The 19,238-nt window shown below is 34.7% G+C and overlaps 2 protein-coding genes across 3 annotated transcripts in view; one reads left to right on the top strand and one right to left on the bottom strand.

Moving 5' to 3' along the window:
* LOC125056501 (amphoterin-induced protein 1-like) overlaps positions 1-19,238 on the bottom strand; it is a 119,308-nt gene that overhangs the window by 58,726 nt on the left and 41,344 nt on the right. The window contains exon 1 of one of the 2 annotated variants that reach the window (XM_047659628.1): positions 8,928-9,043. The exons of the other annotated variant lie outside the window; for it this stretch is intronic. The gene's annotated coding sequence lies outside the window, so the exon portion shown is untranslated. Of the gene's footprint in view, positions 1-8,927; positions 9,044-19,238 lie in introns of those variants that run through there. 2 annotated transcript variants of the gene reach the window in all.
* Positions 8,769-11,024, top strand: LOC125056502 (chymotrypsin-2-like). Its single transcript, XM_047659630.1, has 5 exons — positions 8,769-8,871; positions 8,940-9,132; positions 10,038-10,284; positions 10,395-10,553; positions 10,831-11,024. Exons 1-5 carry the CDS (start codon positions 8,811-8,813, stop codon positions 10,975-10,977), a joined length of 807 nt encoding a protein of 268 aa, XP_047515586.1. The 5' UTR covers positions 8,769-8,810; the 3' UTR covers positions 10,978-11,024.

The raw sequence follows: 19,238 nt of genomic DNA, 5'->3' as shown, positions 1-19,238 counted from the left end.
CTTATGTTTTACATTTTCATCTCACACGAACATACGACATACATCCTTAAAATTATATATTTCACGACGTACATATATATACATAGTTCTTAGAATGATATATTAATTTTTTTCTCAGAAAATAATATTTAAGTTATTAACACAGAAAAAAATTATTAAAAGCGTTACACACATTAATTTATACGCTCAAAGTTATCTTATAAATTTATAATAACTGTAAAATACTCTAATTACAGTGATCTGAAGTGGTTCATACTTTTTTTTTCTTTTATTCTGAGTGTGAAAACCTAATAGACTTCGATGTATTTTACAAAGTTAAACTCTTAACAAAATTTATTTTAAATTTATAGCAAAAGTCATCCCATGAGTTCCTATTTCAAATAACGCAAGGCTATTCTAACCATTCCCAGATCTTAGTTCAAACGTTCACCGTATGAATACTAAATGAAAATTATTACCGAATGAATGATCAATTCTGAGCTGGCCATTATATCTCTATCGATTGTGTATATCGAATGAAGTTCTATATTTCATGAAATTTAGTTAATACGTTGAATAGCTTAGTAATTAGTCATTTACTAAATGTTATTGCTTATTAGTAATGTAACCATTATTTAAGTTACATATACATAATTATTTTAGTTGATAACTAAAAGCGCAAACCAAATCTTACACTTCTAGCAAATAAATTGTAAAACGTCAGTTTTGTAGTAATAAAGCCCTTTAATTTTTCATACATTTATAAATTTTAATATAACATTCTCGTTTCCGGTCGACAATAGGACAATAGGTCGATTTCACTTAGTGTCACTTAGTTTTAAGAACCCACTAATAAGTTACGTTACAGTTTTTGTTAGTCCAGCGTAATTTTATGTCATAAGCCCGCATGTTTTAAACGATTAAAGACTGTTGACAGTTAGATCCAAAGTGTTTCATTTATTTGTACATCCCTCCACATTTTGTCTGTCACGGAATTGTGAATTGTTTTTGACTTAAGTTTATAGACGGTGATTTTGTTTTTTATTTCCTCGCTATAATGTAAGTCCAGGCTACTTTTCGCCATACTTGCGTAATTTTTTTTTATGAACTCAGAATTAAGTATAATAAATAAAATAAATGGCCATTAAAAAGAATGGTGAATATTTTTATGAGTTCCCCTCGTTCGTTCCATTCCCTTGATTAGCTAAAACCACAACAGACTTAACACCCGTGAAACGTATAAAAATAAAAATACAGTGCACATTGGAAAACCCGTATAAGCGGTTATAAAGCTACAATAAAACTGCAATACTAGTCTATCTCAAGCAAAGTTAACTCCGCAATAACCACTAAACAATTCCATTCGAACGAATGAAATGAATCCAACCGCGCTAGTTCAATGCGGTCTGATGCTGTGTGCCTAAGCATCATTCCACAGATATCTAAAGATATATCAATATGATGGCAGATAAGTCAAAAAAGTCCTCTTGGAATAGCACAGTGAACGGATAAAAGAGGAAACTCGCACGAGAAATCTGGGAAGATCAAATAAAAGAGATGAATAAAAAAAGAGTTGTGATAATTACAGGTTATATTGAAACTTTTAACAAGTACTTTTAAAACGTTCTTAGCGTCATTTATTTGTTAATATTTTTATCGTTTGCATAGGTCATTTACCACACATTAGTTCTAATTTGTATAACTTGTGGCCTTGTTGGTGCGGCTATAAGTAAATAAATGATTAGCAATTTCGTGTCTGACACGCCCCGTCTATTTTCGGGATTTTAGACGGTCTACCAATGTTTTCCTTTACAACTTTAACAAGTGTTAGTGACACGTACACAAAAAATCCATCATCAATTTTCAGTAATATCGTTTAAATATTATATTACCCTTTGTTTTGATTGGACGTGTTTGAGACACAATTTATATCTCAAACACGTCCAATTTACGGCAATCACCGTCCGTGTCTGTCCTTTTGTCTCTACCAAACTCAAACTCAAAATATCTTTATTCAAGTGGGGAACCAAGTACACTTTTGAATCGTCAAGTTAAATTAATCATAAATTTACATTTACTACCAGTTCGCAAGTCAAGGGCGTAGAACGGGTAAGAAGAACTGGCAAGAAACTTTCCGCCACTCTTTTTAATCGCCAAGTATTGTCATACAAATTGTTTGAACTGGAGCAATTCAATCCCAAGGATTAGGATCATTTAAGTAGTCCTCAAATTTATAAAAAGCTTTGTTTATTAATTTTCGTTTAACAAGGACTTTGAATTTATTTAGTGATAATTCTCTAATTTCGCTTGGGAGTTTGTTGTAAAAACGAATACAATTTCCATATAAGGAGTGGTTTATCTTTTGGAGCCTGGTTGGTCGTACACTCAAATTAGTTCTATTTCGCGTATTATACTGGTGAAAGTCACCATTTGTTTTAAAATCGTTTATATTTTTTTGGACATACAACAAGGCTTCAAGAATATATATACCCTCAGCCCCTACCCATACCATAATTTAAAAAAAAAAGGGTGGAGAGTTTATTGCCAGTTCTTCTCTATTCCGTTCTACGTCATTGATTTGAGAAGTGGCAGTAAATTTAAAATTAGAAGCATTTCATATGTATATTTTTTTTGACGTTCAAAACGCAATGGCGTTACCTATATGAATAAATGATTTTGACTTTTGACTTTTAACTGTAGTGCCTATTTGAGACAATTTAAAAGACGATAACAATAACTCTTCGTTCATTATAAAAATGTCTTGAGTTAAATAACGACATAATTTATCTAGAAAATAGATCGCGGAAACCGCTAAACGATTCAATTGACCGACTGAACGAATGATATTAATCCAATCTATCTTTCATTCGATGTGGTTGTCGACGTTCCCGGTGCGTGTTTTTCGAACTACGGCTATAATTGTCTATTACCACAGAGGATAGAAATATTACCAACACATTATTCTGTTTTATTTTATTCATTATTTGTTTAAAGAAACATAGGTTTTGTGCACCTACATAAGTGAAATATAAGTTATTCGTGGTATATTATAGTCTTGCAGGGATTTGAACTAAGAGTTTATAGCGGAAACATTTCCATTTGTCATTTAAAGCATTGTACACATCATGTTTTCTTAGTTGACTATCAATTTATTTAAAGATGGCGGATTAGTTTTGCACTAGAACATTCCAAGTCTTGTTTCTAATATTATAATTAATCAAGTGATTATAAAATATCAAAGAAAAATATAAAACGTGTCTGAACGGCACATGCGCCACTTCTAAGCGTAATTTTCATAAAAACATTAAGATATAAAACGAAAAATTTCAAGTCAAGCCTTTATTTTGCCCCGAAAATATTCAGTTCATTATTTTATTAAAGCCTTAAGGTAACACGGGGTTACTAAATTACTTACAACGGAGAGGAAAGATGGGCGTTGTTAGTTTAATTTTTTTTTATTTCGTATCATCATTGTTTTTTTTTAGATTAAAGGCCTGGTAATGGTAATTGGAATTACAAACTTTAAGGTTTCTTTAGAGACTTTAAAGATAGCTTATGGCTAATGCACAAACCGTGCCAGAGCCATAAAGGAAAAAAAAAAGATAGCTTAAAAAAGGTTTCACTATACAATCAAATCCGATAGAATGTTTTATTGGTCCCAGGTCAGTTTGTATAAAGGGGTTTTTAGTATCATTGCTATAAATGACAACAGATAACCAAATCAGTGATTGTAACATTTATGTATATTAAAAATAAAACGTTTAATCTAGTTATTAAAAAAAACAGTTTTCAAATTCCCTCATATCATAGCTATAAAAAAATAACTGTTAATTTATTTCCCATCAAAGACCCAAGAACCTATTAATTTTTTTTTTAATTATTTTAATTATTTCTTTGTAGGTTAAGAAAATTGTAAATACTGTATTATAAAATTTGAACTTTTATTAAATTAAATAAATATAATTTCCTAATGTGATTTTGACATAATTTTTTGATGTTTGTTTGTACCGAGCTTGTTACAAATCTCTTAATTACAAAACTATAGGTTAACATAGCTTTATTAATGTATTTCTTGATTTATATTTAGTTAACATGTATTTAGCAATTCTTACAAAGACATTGTAAAAATTCCAGAATAACGAGATTATTATACAACAGTGCTAGTGACTCACTGGCCTAGATAGAAATGCGAGAGCCATTGTGTGCATTTAAAGATATTTGTATTTAATTAAATTTACTATTCACCAAGTGTTACAAGGTTTTCTAATAAATAAAATTCTTGTGTCACAGTTTTCGTTGCCATACTCCTCCGAAACGGCTTGACCGATTTTGATGAATTTTTTTGTGCTTATCCGGTATCTATGAGAATCGGCCAACATCTATTTTTCATCCCCCTAAATGTTAGGGGTAGTCCACCCCTAAATTTTATTTTTTAGACAAAATTTTTAATTTCTATTTTTTTATGATACAGCATTAAAAAATACATACAACCCCTAATTTTCACCCCTCTACGATCAACCCTTATTTTTTATTATAAATGATATACATGGCAAAACGACGTTTACCGGATCAGCTAGTATTATATATTATTTTATCTCTTAAAAGGATTCATCTAAAGATGTACAGTGTAACGTTTGCATTTGTGATTCTGTTACAGACTGTGTAGGCATCCTCATTATTTAATAAGTTTGTATCTTAGTTTAATTTTTAGAGCAGTGTTGGCCTAGTGGCTCCAGCATGCTATTCTCATCCCTGAGGTCGTAGGTTCGATCCCCGGCTGTGCACCAATGAACTTTCTTTCTATGTGCGTATCACTCGCTCGTACGGTGAAGGAAAACATTGTGAGGAAACCGGCTTGCCTTAGACCCAAAAAAGTCGACGGCGTGTGTCAGGCACAAGAGGCTGATCACCTCATAATAGATTGATAAATGATCTTGAAACCGATACAGAAATCTGAGACCCAGACCTAAAATGGTTGGAGTTATTTTATTTTTTAATTTCTAGAAAATTAAGTCTTTAAAAAGTTTCATATTCGAACAATGTTTCACAATTCCAAGCTGGATTTGACAATTATTTGCAATCGGGTGCAAAATCAGTCCCTTTTCATCACAATGTAAACACAATTTGACAGAAAGAAAGCAAACTTTAGATAAAACAGTATTATGCCATATTAATAAAATCAGTTATTTGACAAAACAATTTCTTTCCTCATGCTTAAATTTGTAATAAATGTGATTTACTTATTTTGAATATTTCTATTAGTTTGTTCTGTTTAAGTAAAAATACATTGTAACAACCGTGTATATACCTAAACTTGCGAACACTGTAGCGGAAACTCTACTATGGAATATTGATCTAGTTGTTATAAATTATTTCTTTATTGGTCTTGTACAGTAATCTCCACTATACCGTGGTACTAATATAACGCGGAGATTTTTCTGAATATATTTCTGTAGTGTGAAATTTATTATGATTGTTCAAGTTCATACTTAGTTTTACGTGTTTTTATTATTCTTATTATTATTAAGCCTTTATTGGTGACACCCAGTATAATATTATTATAAGTATAATATTGTTATACTGGGTGTCAACATATTTAAGTTACATAATAAAACTAAGGGTCTGTTTCACAATGTACGGATAAGTTCTACATAAGTTCCAAATTAGCTATTTATGACTTATTAGTAGGATAAACACTATGGTTGCGTTTCACGACTGTCAGATAGCGCTATTCGTCACATAAAGGCCATCATAAGTTATGAGTCCGATGAATGTCAAATAGCACAATTTATCTTCCAAATAATTTATGTGTTGCATAGCTATTTGGTACTTTATCCATACATTGTGAAACAGACCCTTAATCTAATTCATCATATGACTCGTTTTTGGTAATCAGCGTGTCCTGTGACACATAAGTAGGCCTCTTCCAGCTGCTTCCATTATATTCTGATGTTAGCTCTTTTTGTCCAAGTCGTGCCTCCTATTCTCTTTAAATCGTTTGCCCATATCTTGCTCTGTCTTCCTCTTTTTCTTTTTCTATCGCGTGGTTGCCATTCTGATATTATTTTTTTCCATTACAACTTGCTATCTCTCGACATATCCGGTCCAGCGCCTTTTCAATTACCTTATTTTCTTTATAATATCCTCGACTTTGGTCGTTAATCTTATCTCTTCTGCTCTTTTTTGATGCCTCAGTGTTATACCCACCATGCTTCTCAACTTTAGAAGATGTTTCTGAGATAATGCCCAAGTCTGGAAGCCGTATGTAACACATGGTAAAATACATATGTTCAACACCTTTTTCTTAGCTACCATTGGGAAGTCTTTACTTTTAAGTACTAATTCCTTAAGGGACCAAAATCTCTTCCAGGCGCAAGACACTTTTCTTTGCGTATTTGCACCTGTTTAAATTGTTATAAAATTAAACTAAATAACTTTATTAAATTCGTGTTTCTAGTTATTGAAATGGTAAAAAGAAACGGTTTTATGAGAATAATCCTAAAACGCGATTTCCTATTACGTGGTACTTCATTAACGCGTTATAGGAGATATTACTGTAAAAAACTCCTACTGCAAGCATTCAATTCCTGGTTAACGTTAAAAAGTTACAGTTTCGAATCAAAATCAGACTCATTTCAAAGTAAATTAAGCTTGAACTTGACATCAGTCTGTCTAGGAAGTCACAGGCCTTTTTTAAAATATATTACTATCCAGAAGCTAAAAATATACTTCTCTACTGTTTGACAGTTTAATTTAAGACTTTCAGGCGGTGGTATATATGTTTCCGGTTTGACAATATTAGAAAAGCAATTAGCACCAAGAATCGCGAATTTAAAACATTAGTAGCCATTAAAGTTGACGTATTACTTCTAGGAATTAAATCAACATAAATTCTGTATGTCAATTTAAAATACACACGAAAACATACAATTTAAAAACAAAAAACGTGACTGCATTTAAAATTTGATCGATAATATTTCTAAAAGAAATACATATATATTTATCTCTTAAATTTAAATATAAAATGTAATTTAAAAATACAAATACGATTGAATGCTAGTTCAATAAATGTATAATATATAATTGATAGTTTCAATGTCAAATAACAATAAAGTGATTAGAATATCTTTCAGTATTTTATATGCTAATTGCTTAGTAATAATTAGTTTTTTTTCGTTTTCTATTATCTGATAAAATTTAAAAATTAAAAACTGAAAAAAAATGCTAGTACAATAAATATATAATTGATAGTTTCAATGTCAAATAACAATAAAGTGATTAGAATATCTTTAAGTATTTTATATGCTAATTGCTTAGTAATAATTAGTTTTTTTCGTTTTCTATTAACTGATAAAATTTAAAAATTAAAAACTGAAAAAAAATGCTAGTGCAATAAATATACAGGGTGGCCAAAAAGTCGTAGATCAAACGAAAATAGGGGATAGATGAGGTCACCAGCGGCAAAAAATTGTTCTACGGGAGGTCTCTAAGGTCAACCCCTGCAGAGTTATGATTTATTTTGGTTTTTATATGAAAATTGACATTTTTTACTAATTCTTCTTAAAATTCGAAAATATCTACATCCTGTATCTTTCTCATAATATCCACTAGATTGGTACTGATGAGTTCTTGCGTTAGACATACTATTTATAGTTGTTTATTGAGTGTATTCAAGATAATATTAAGTGATACGATATAACATTTTTTCAAATCGTAAATTTTTCTTTATTTTGGACCCCACTGTGAAAAAAAATTACTCCACCGAAAAGTGTCCCTGTACTACAAGTTTTGACGTATTTAATAGGAATTCTGAAAAGGTATTACACGTGGCCATGAGTCGCTCTAATATCTTTCTAGGAAGAATTACAAACAACGATTGTGAAATAATAATTGTATTAAAACAATTATTTCTCAATGGTTGTTTGTAGGAAACAAAATATTTTACAATAAAATATGCTCAAAATTCCTGACTCTGACCAATAATACTTAATCTGCACCATCTAATCAAATTCCTACGTAACCCTCCAACCATCTGTCCAAATTTTTGAATCTAGTCCGATTCACACAGTACTGGTCACAGGTAGGTAAATAATCTATCATAAGTCCGAATCGTTGTTGTTTTTTCGTCCTAGAAAGATATTAGAGCGACTCATGTCCATGTGTAATAGCTTTTCAGAATCCATATTAAATGCGCCAAAATTTGTAATACAGGGTCACTTTTCGGTAGAGTAATTTTATTTCACAGTGGGGTCCGAAGTAAACAAAAAGTTTTGATTTGAAAAAAATTTATATCGTATAACTTAATATTAATCTTCAATACACTCAATAAACAACTATAAATAGTATGTGTTAAGCAAGAACTCATCAGTACCAATCTAGTGGACATTATGAAAAAGATACAGGATGTAGATTTTTTTGAATTTTAATAAGAATTATTAAAAAAAAGTAAATTTTCTTATAAAACTCAAAATAAATCATAACTCTGCAGGGGTTGACCTTAGAGACCTCCCGTAGAACAATTTTTTGCCGCTGATGACCTCATCTATGCCCTGTTTGCGTTTGATCCACGACTTTTTGGCCACCCTGTATAATTGATAGTTTCAATGTCAAATAACAATAAAGTGATTAGCATATATTTAAGTATTTTATATGCTAATTACTTAGTAATCATTAGTTTTTGTAAGGTTTTCGTTTTCAATTATCTGATAAAATTTAATTTAACATTGTATTAGAGTTATTGTTCTATGTCTGAAAAAATTATTACAAGGTCATAAAAGTATATAAAGAGAAAGTGTTTTAGATGAACATGTGTATTCACTACAGAACTGTCAATGATGATGGGCGTCTCAAAGATATCTTTTATTCTACTGTTAGTCGCATGGAGCGTACAGGGTAAGCTTTTTTTTTATATTCTTATTTTCTATTTATTTACAAATTAAGTACAGTACCGTTTATTGTAGGCGATGCTGAAGGTCTCGCCTCGCTCTCTGGAGGGCAAGAGCCCGAGACCCGAGTGGTGGGTGGCAAAGACGCACCCGAAGGGCTTGTGCCACACCAAGTCGCTCTGAAAACAAAAAAAGAAGGCTGGACTTTCTGCGGCGCTGCCGTCATCTCCGACAGATGGATACTGACAGCTGCCCATTGTGTCAAAAGGTCTAATAATACATACATATGTGCAGTAAAGCTCTGATCTAAAAGCGCGGCAACACGATGCGGTAACGGTGCGGTGCGGCGCCGTAACGCAATTACTTCGAGCTATAGGGTACCATACGGGCGTTGCGGTGTGGCAATATTTTTACCCCTCCCCGCTTCATCTCACAGGTCACAAGTCCGGCGCGCTTGCAGTGCGACGCCTCGCGGCGCAATGCGTCGTGTGACATGGTATAGGGTATGTTCCGATATACACTGCGAGTACTGTATAGTGCTCCCACTGTTCAAAAATTTGTTCCGCTATGGACTGCAGTATACAGCCGCAGCGTCCTAGGAAATATATGACGTCACAAATCCCCGCTATACTTCTACTGCGAGCACTGGCGTTTTCGAGGTAAGGTACTCGCAGTGCTTTGATCACGTGATCAATCAAAACCACTTGAATGCCTAACGGCTGATATAACTTACAGTTTAATAACAAACATTTAAAATTCTAACTTACTTTCTTTGTAGTATTAATTCAATTGACAGTTAATATTAATATAGATTTTTTTAATGCGATAATACTCCAATAATAGTTTTTCTTGTTGAATTGAAAAACTTTGATGCACTCATTTGAAAACTGTGTCGAAAAACGAAGCTGACTAGTATACTGGACTGCGTTCCGTTTTAAATTGTAACCAGTATAGCTGGCTATAGAGAAACGGTTTCACAGTATACTAAATTGACGGTACTCTGTACAGTGGTCGCAGTGTATATCGGAACATACCCATAGTAATTTGTATGTAGGATGACGTTTCGGCACCGCACCGTTATCGCATCGTATGGCCGCACTCTAAGAGTATAACAGGCTGCCGTTTTTTGTCTGAGCTTTTAAAATTATATGTTATGTTTGAATTTTTTTTCAGTCTCAAACCATCAGAGTTTACCGCTGTAGTTGGTACATTATCTAGAACGAAAGGTGGTACATCGTATGAAATAAGCAAAGTCATTGCTCACAAAGAACATGACAAGCCAAATAAATTCAACAACGATATTGCTGTTATAAGTACGAAAAAGGCCATCGAATTCAATAAAAAAGTTCAGCCTCTGCCATTACCCAAACAGGATATCACGGCTGGATTGTCGTGTATTCTGAGCGGCTGGGGTCAACTTGTGAGTAAACAATTTTACGGATTAATATTCGTAAAAATTTAAAGAAGAAATATTTCCGACGAACTTATCTTTAACACAATTGTATTCAAAGGCTATTTGTATACTTTTAGAACCGTGGCTGGTCATCGCCAGACAAATTGCAGTATTTGTATGTAAAAACTTTAACTAGCGACGAGTGCAGTAAGAAGATAAATGTTGTACGCAACTCACCCGTTATTAGTTCCAGCCAGATGTGTACTCTTAACAAACGTGGAGAAGGAACATGCCAAGTAAGTATATATTTAAAGAACGCATCACGATTTTTGAGTATTGTTTAAGACGATAGTTATTGGCACGAAACATCAAGAGTTGATAGATTTTACCATTAATCTGTATAGAGAGCAAATATAGCTTACTGACTTACCTACATGAAAATAACTTCTTTGTAATAACGATATTTGGGTTTCGTAACAGACAATATAATTTTGTAAATTATCGAACAACGTTATTACATTTATTCAAATTATCCGCGTGCAAAGTACAGTGATTGTAATCGGAAATTTTCAGGGTGATTCAGGCGGCAGCTTAGTGTGCAACGGCACCTCAGCCGGCGTCGTGTCCTTCAACTTGCCCTGCGCTAATAATATACCTGATGTTTACGCTAACACATACAAGTACATCTCCTGGATAGAAGAAAATACTAAATCACCCTGAGTATTGTCAATTATAAATTGTTATAAATTTTGTCGCAGAAATTATAATACGTTTTTTATTTAGTTGTAGTTCCGATATTGCATATTTTCAAACACCAAAATGCATTAAGTAATAGAGACACTGACGAATTCCAAAAATAAATAACCTAAAACGTATCTTAAAACTTTTAAGGTAAGTGTAGATCACTCTTTGTTTATGTGATACCTGGTACTAAGATAGATGACATAATGGAATCACTATAATTGATCGAGTTAAACAACATGTTTAAAAAAAAACGTAATGGCGTTTATTATTCTATTTAAAGGATCTCAGTACCAATATGTATACGTAGAAATAACAAGGAAAATGTTAATGAAACCCAGTTCTGTAGGATGAAAAGAATACCTACAACTGGGACGTACATATTATCGCTAAGATCACTTGTGTCGAAATCAAAACAAATTAAGATTATGCTGTGTCATGAAAAAATTAAACAAAAAGAAGTGTCTAAAAAATAAAAATAAAGATTTAGGGGTGGGACCACTCTATACATTTAGGGGGATGAAAATTAGATGTTGTCCGATTCTCAGACTTACTGAATATGCATACATTTTTTTTAAGAATCGGTCAAGCCGTTTCGGAGTAGGTAGTATGGGAACGAACATTGTGACACGAGAATTTTATATATAGAGATAAATACAGTAGACACTAATTGATATTTTGTTCATACACTTGTTTAATAATATTCAATTATCACATCAGCAAATGACTAAACACCCAAAAACATTTTAAACAAGAATTTTCGCGTTCAAATTCGTATTTATTTTTTGACAACACAGGTTTAGCTTGTCAGAACACAACGATAAAACAGACATTTGTCATAAACATCGCGTCTGAAAATAATTTTCGCGGCGTTAACAATTTTCCACGGATAAAGAGCCTCCTGTTTTCCTGGAGGCTTTAATATATTTTTGCGAATGTAAAGTTGCGTATCTGTGGTTATATGATTTTGATTGGTCGCCGTTTCCGGAAAATAAAACTTCATTTTTGGCGGAAAATAAAATTGGAATGGCACATGTTTTCACTGAGTTTAAAATATATTTTTAATGTGATGGAAACTGTATGGAGTTGTTGGATTATTATTATTATAAATTAATGTTTGACATCTACATTAAGCCACCTTCATAGCGATATTTAGTGAATTTTTATTTTTTAAAAGACTTTTTTTTAAACTGCATATTTTCGATGGCAAATACAACAATGTATTAATATGCAATTGAGAAAAAGAGCAATGTTGGCCTATTGGCTTCAGCGTGTTTATCTCAGAAGTTTTAGGTTCGGACCCCGGCTGTGCACTAATGAACTCTGTCTATGTGCGCTTTAACACTCGTTCGTACGATGAAGGAAAACATCGTCAGGAAACAGGCTTGCCTTAGACACAAAAACACCTACTTGCTTATTAAAATAAATTATTATGAGACAGATAAGTGTTTAGTGCAACTATAGTTATAGATGAGAGATTTAATCAAAAACGAGAGGACGAAAGATAAAAGCAATTAAAGGAACAATTTGTATAAGATCAAAATAATTCAAATACACATTTTGACATCAAAGCAGAATTATGTTTGCCCCAAGTCATTTCTCGACTTCGAGTGGAGGAAATTACCAGAATTCCGGCTTTTATTTTTCATTGTAATTATGGTATGACTGAGTAGGATAAACAGAGAGATGTGTGTATGAAATATATTTAAACAAGGACGAATTGTTTTAGATTTAAACTGTAATTCATGAATAATCTATCAAGATTTAAGATCTTTGATATTTATTTCATTTACACTTCAAAAACTATCGCAAACATTTTCCGGATAAAAAAATTGAGTATCTTTATACGATAACCGCTACCTTTCTCGTCTATTCACAGCTTACTTTGGTCCAGAACTTTTTGAGTTACTACCATACAAAATATTTCCTCTTAATAAGATAAGTTTGTGTATGTATTATTGCGATAATAATAATAATCTAGTGCATAAGATAAAGCAACAGTTATTAATAATAAGGAAATGTTTGTGTCAGACTGATGTCTGTTAAAGGTAAGAGGACCTGAGTTACAGGTCATACGTCACCCACCACTTCGAATTGCCAGGTCTTAAAACGTAGAGTCAATTTATGCTTAATAAACAATTATTATTTTCCATTGCATAAGATGTTGCAACATTTACAAAAAAAACACCTTATATATGTGTGTGTGTGTGTATGTGTATATATATATATACATACATATATATTTATATATGTGCGATGATGGTATGATTTAAAACCGTACACCTCTACATTTTAATTAATGAACATAATATAATATCTGAATTGCTACATAATCATGAAACAAATATACAAATAAAAATTAGTAACGCGATGTGTGCGTTAAGCACGGTCCTAAGTGACGAGTCTGCAAAACAGCCAGTTTTTTATAGTGTCCGGAGCGTACATTAAGAAGCTTTTAACAACATGAAGAATTTTTTGTCGTCAACTTTTCTGATATTCTTACAAAGTTGCGGGAGATACACAAGTTTATTTAAATATTATTTTAGTTTATGTCACCGTTATGTGTATTTAAACGAGTGTTTGATATACTACTACATATAAATATACTAGCTGACCCCGTAAACGTTGTTTTGCCATGTATATTATTTCGAGGAAACCTTTTTTTAGTTCAATAAAAATAACTATGTATCCAATATAATAAAAAATACTGGTTTATCGCAGAGAAGTGAATATTAAGGGTTGTATGTATTTTTGTATGTTGGATCATAAATAAATTTAACAAAAATCACTTAGGGGTTAGATAGTAGCCTATTTTCAGACTTACTGAATATGTATAAATTTCACAAGAATCGGTTGAGCCGTTTCGGAGGAGTATGTAAACAAACATTGAGACACGAGAATTTTATATATAAGTATAGGATTCAGCGTCAAGTATAGGATTTTTTTTTATAATTCGTGCTTGTCTTTAGAAATTCGACCGTGTCCTCCATGTACGGTTTAAGCACTCGCCCGGTACCGCACAACCCTCCCAAAGGCCGAGAACAAATTTTAAATTAAATTAAAACTTGCCCTCGAACCGGGAATCGAACCCGGTACCCCTCACCTAGCTGCCACTTAATAAGACCGCTAGGCTTTGAGGCCCCTCTATGTTACTTAAGAAGATATGTTATTGTTCATTCTCTTGATTGGCATCAAAAAAATAAGGGTTTTTTTCCAGATTTGAGTCGGTTCAATTCCCAGACGAGAAAAGTAATTTTTAGAAAATCATTGAATGCATTATTACTTACTTTCCAAAATAAAATAAAATCTTCTTTTAACAAAAAATCCTATCAACGATATTTAAGGTACTTTCCTTTGCTGTCCCATAGTCATGGGACGACCTGTATAATGTATCTTGTAATAAAAATAAAAAAACTACGTTTTCTTTGTTAGTGTCAATTTCTATTTGGTTTGGATGGAAGGTCAGGTCTTTATAATCTAAGTTTAATTATTAGGTAATTTTTAGCTTAATTTATTTGATTAAGTATTTATAATTATCATTACTGAGGACCACGATGTTATCCACGGAAGTTATGGGGTGGTTCCAAATACCGCAAGTAGAACGTAATGAAAATACGTAATTACTAATTTGAGGAGTTGCCTGAAAGCTTTGTAATCAAGCCCCACCCTCTCTCGAGGGCTTATGTATCATAGTAATGAAGATTGAAATCGAAGTAAGCTTATTACATATATACAGTAAATGACGAAACATCTAAAAAAGTAACAAATACTTAAGTATGACCTGCTAATAATTAAAGCAGTTTGTTTGACTCTCATCCCTGAGGTCGTAGGTTCGAACCCCTGCTATGTACCAATGGAATTTCTATGGAATGTGGACGAAATATCATGAGGAACTGGCATGCCTTAAACACAAAACGTCGCGTGTGTCATACACAGAAAGCTGATCGTTTACTTACCAATTAAAAAAAACAAATGATTACAGCCGAATGATTTTATGCTCGGCAACGCATCTGCAACCTTCTGGCAAAGTGGGCATGGGTATTTTATTTTTTATTAATACTTCGTTGCAAGTACAGAAATATAGTACAATTAAAATGATTATATCACTTAACATTAAATTAGATTAAAACAATAAATAAAAAAAAAACGAAACGATCTGATGCCAAAGACCAAATGTCGTCGTAATACTAGTTTTTAATCTGATTTAACAAAATAAATTAAATTCGTTCAGCGCCTATGCGGCTTAGGGTTCAATATTCTCGAAAACAATCGTGATTTTTTTTTTTATAGAACGGGGGGCAAACGGGCAGGAGGCTCACCTGATGTTAAGTGATACCGCCGCCCATGGACACTCTCAATGCCAGAGGGCTCGCGAGTGCGTTGCCGGCCTTTTAAGAATTGGTACGCTCTTTTCTTGAAGGACCCTAAGTCGAATTGGTTCGGAAATACTTCAGTGGGCAGCTGGTTCCACATAGTAGTGGTGCGCGGCAAAAACTGCCTTGAAAAACGCTCAGTTGTGGAACGGCGGACGTTGAGGTGATACGGGTGGAATTTCGTATTCTGTCTCGACGTCCGATGATGAAATTCAGCTGCAGGTATTAATCCGAACAACTCCTCTGAACACTCTCCATGGTAAATGCGATAGAAGATGCAGAGTGACCCCACATCTCTACGCAACGCCAAAGGATCAAGCCGCTCGGAGAGGGATTGGTCGTCGACGATTCGAACCGCTCTGCGTTGTATACGGTCAAGTGGAAGGAGCTGGTACTGGGGAGCCCCCGCCCAGAGGTGAGAGCAGTACTCCATGTGGGGCCGAATTTGCGCTTTATATAGTTGCATGCGGTGGCCCGGAGTAAAGTACCGCCTCGCCTTGCTGAGCACACCAAGCTTTTTGGAGGCTAACTTAGCCTTTCCCTCCAAGTGACCGCGAAACTGAACGTCGTTCGATATGTCAATGCCAAGTATTCCAATGCTGGCTGTGGCTTTAAGAAGAGTGTTTTCGAAAAGAGGAGTAGCGACAAAGGGTGTTTTTTTAGCGGAAAACGCGCAAACTTGTGTCTTCTTGGGGTTAAATTGGACTAGGTTTAGTCTGCCCCAGTCTGAGACTCCACGTAGTAGAGTTTCGACTTCAGACACAAGTTTGTTCCGGTACTCATCGACAACTGCCCGAGAAATACCTGCCCGGCCAGTGTAAAGAGTATCTCCAGTGTTGTCATCCGCATAGCAATGAATGTTGCTAAGTTGCAACATATCATTGATATGCAGAAGAAACAGGGTCGGGGATAGAACACAGCCTTGTGGGACCCCCGCGTTCACGGGTTTAAGGTCGGAACATGCTCCGTCGAGAACGACCTTAATGCTCCGATCGGCCAGAAAGCTGGAGATCCAATCGCATAATTTCTCGGGTAGCCCATAGGCTGGAAGCTTCGAGAGCAGTGCTCTGTGCCACACCCGATCGAAGGCTTTCGCTATGTCCAAACTTACCGCCAGCGCCTCCCCTTGGACTCAATTGCCTCTGCCCACCTATGGGTAAGGTATACAAGGAGGTCACCAGCTGAGTGACCACGACGAAAGCCGTACTGAGAATCGCTAATCAACTGGTGGCCCTCTAGATACCTCAAGAGCTGGCTATTAATAATGGTTTCCATTATTTTGGAGAACAAGGAGGTTATAGCTATTGGGCGATAGTTGGACGGATCAGAGCGATCGCCTTTTTTTGGGATCGGATGTATTGAAGCGGTCTTCCAGCACTTCGGGACAGTGCCGAGCGAGTACAGGTACCGGAAAAGGCGCGTTAAGACCGGAGCCAACTCAGGAGCACAAGTACGCAGCACAACTGGGGGGATACCATCCGGCCCGCTCGACTTATGAATGTCCAAGGAAGATAGTGCTTTGCGGATAGCACGTTGCCGGAATGTGATTTCCGGCATCGAAGAATCACACCGCGAAATGGTCGGTGGTGATCTCCCTCGGTCATCCAAAGTCGAGTTGGACGCGAAGAGACAGCCCAAAAGATCGGCCTTCTCCTTCGCAGTGTGGGCCAGAGAGTCATCCTCCCTGTGCAGTGGCGGAATGGCGGGCTGACAAAAATTCCCATGGACAGCTTTGGCGAGAGACCAGAAGGCTCGAGTCCCTGATGGGAGTTGGGCCAATCTCTCGCCAAATCTGGCCATGTGCTCTGACTTTGCCTTAGTGATTACCCGTTTGAAGGACCTGGAGGCTGAGTTATATGCTGTTTTAAGTTCGCTGGTATTGGCATCACGAGATTTCGCCGCTTCCGCCCATGCTTTAAAGCATTCTCGCTTTCGACGCGAGGCCACCTTGCAAGATCGTTTGAACCAGGGCTGAGACTTGCCACCGATCGGCACCGCAGAAAACGGAATAAAGAGTTCCATGCCCTGCAGAACCACTTCGGCGACAGAGGCGGCGACGGAATATCCCAATAAAGTACAAAATATTTACGCGAAACATACATTTTCAAGCCAGCATAATTTTTGCAACGTCTCCGCTATATTTCAGCCTTACACAAAAGCCAATTGAAATATTCGCATAAGCCTTTTTCATATATATGTTAACCGTAGCGTTGAGTTTATCGGGTTCATACAGATGTGAGGTCTTTGTAATAATATATAAATAATATTATAGATAATAACTATACACGTTTTAGGTTAGGTTAATCTCATAGGGATAACATTTAAGAAATCATAAGATACGTTCGATTATCATGCGGTCTGTAATGTCCGGATTGTTTTTGTTTTACGATGTCTTTCACCCTATGTCTAAATGGATCGTTTTATTTATTTATTACAACAGATGGTGTGTAAAACGCGACAAAAAAATGACGGCATATTGCCAAATTAAAACCCACGCTTCAAAGCAAAATTTAAGTCAGACTAGGATAAAAACGCGCCTTCACCGGAGAAGGAACTTAACCTTTACTTCGCACTTCGCTCTCTCCATTGAGCATCCATCCTGCCTTTAGGTGATTTACCACCTCGCAGTGACCCAAGCCGAGGTCCAAGTCCTAGGAGACGCACAGGGAGGCCCACAGCCGATCAGAAAAAAAAAATAAATTCCAAAAATAAAAAGAAAGTCTTCAGAGTATTCTTCATTGCATAAGTATGGCTCTCTGTTTTAATAGTGCGTATTTTCTTTTATACTTTATTGAGCCGAACCTGAGCAAAATTAATTTCCCACCTATTAGAGAAAAACATTCCAACGCACGCAGTATCACCCAACGACCGCAAAAAAAATCATTATAGTTTACGATTTAGAATTCAAAGCACTGATAAACGCATTCTAATTGAGTATTTGAAAAGGTGAATAATCTGACACTCTTGGTTGGTTATAACGTATTGATAAACAAATATTGTTGGTCCGATGCGTCACTTGTTTTAACCTGTCAAAAGAAAGATTTGACAGTGACATAGATCTGACAGATGCGACATCACGGTGGGCAATCTTTTATTTGAACTAATTAGTAATTATATAATGACGTTGACGTTCATAAGTGTACTTACCCATATAGATAAAGTTATTCTGAGTTTGAGTTTGAATATTTATTCTGTTTGTTACCTGTAGTTTGAGAAAAAAGCGGCCCGTTAGTCTATGACCCAGTTTGTAAAATTTAGTACGAGCTAAAAAGCTGTTGAGAGAATTGTGAGTTACATAATTTACTACTGAGTAGAAATCAGTAAATGGAGTGCTTTTTGTAAGTAGTTTTATCTGGAATATATAAGAAATAATATAAATAATAAAAAAAATCGACCAGCCCGTGTTAAATTCTCAATTTACAATCTGATAAAACCACATGACGTTAACTAGATGTTTTTGTATCATCTGTATAATGGTGTTAAGTACCATGCCTATATCACATAAACATGGATGTCATTTCGCTGGCCAACAACCACGACATCAGATTTAATGACACCATCTCTTCGGGAATTTACGCGGTAACATACAAACTGTATTTTAATTGAAATACGTTTAAGTATGAAATATAGTTTACTAGCAGACCGGCTAAGCGTTTCTGTGGCTAAGGTTTTTGTTATATTACATAGTAGCAAACTATTCAAGGGAAACGGTAGGAGAACACCAGTCATGGGGACCACCATGTTTTTTTTGGTGGTTATGTCATTAAATTGTAGCTTATGTGAAACGTTGGTACTTTCAACACAGCGCCATCTGTTAAAATTGTATAATATCAAATAATAAAATAATATTTTGCAATAAAATAATAT

The sequence above is a fragment of the Pieris napi genome, chromosome 15 (assembly GCF_905475465.1).
Source record: "Pieris napi chromosome 15, ilPieNapi1.2, whole genome shotgun sequence".
Taxonomy (NCBI): Eukaryota; Metazoa; Arthropoda; class Insecta; order Lepidoptera; family Pieridae; genus Pieris; species Pieris napi.
The sequence above is the reverse complement of the archived record's forward strand: the minus strand, read 5'-3'. Positions and strand labels throughout refer to the sequence as shown.

What these genes read in the sequence shown, in the direction of transcription:
- LOC125056502 (XM_047659630.1), top strand. Translation starts at nt 8,811, where the DNA reads ATGATGATGGGCGTCTCAAAGATATCTTTTATTCTACTGTTAGTCGCA. An exon ending in AGTCGCATGGAGCGTACAGG is followed by an intron (nt 8,872 to 8,939) that starts GTAAGCTTTTTT and finishes CGTTTATTGTAG; the next exon opens with GCGATGCTGAAGGTCTCGCC. An exon ending in GCTGCCCATTGTGTCAAAAG is followed by an intron (nt 9,133 to 10,037) that starts GTCTAATAATAC and finishes ATTTTTTTTCAG; the next exon opens with TCTCAAACCATCAGAGTTTA.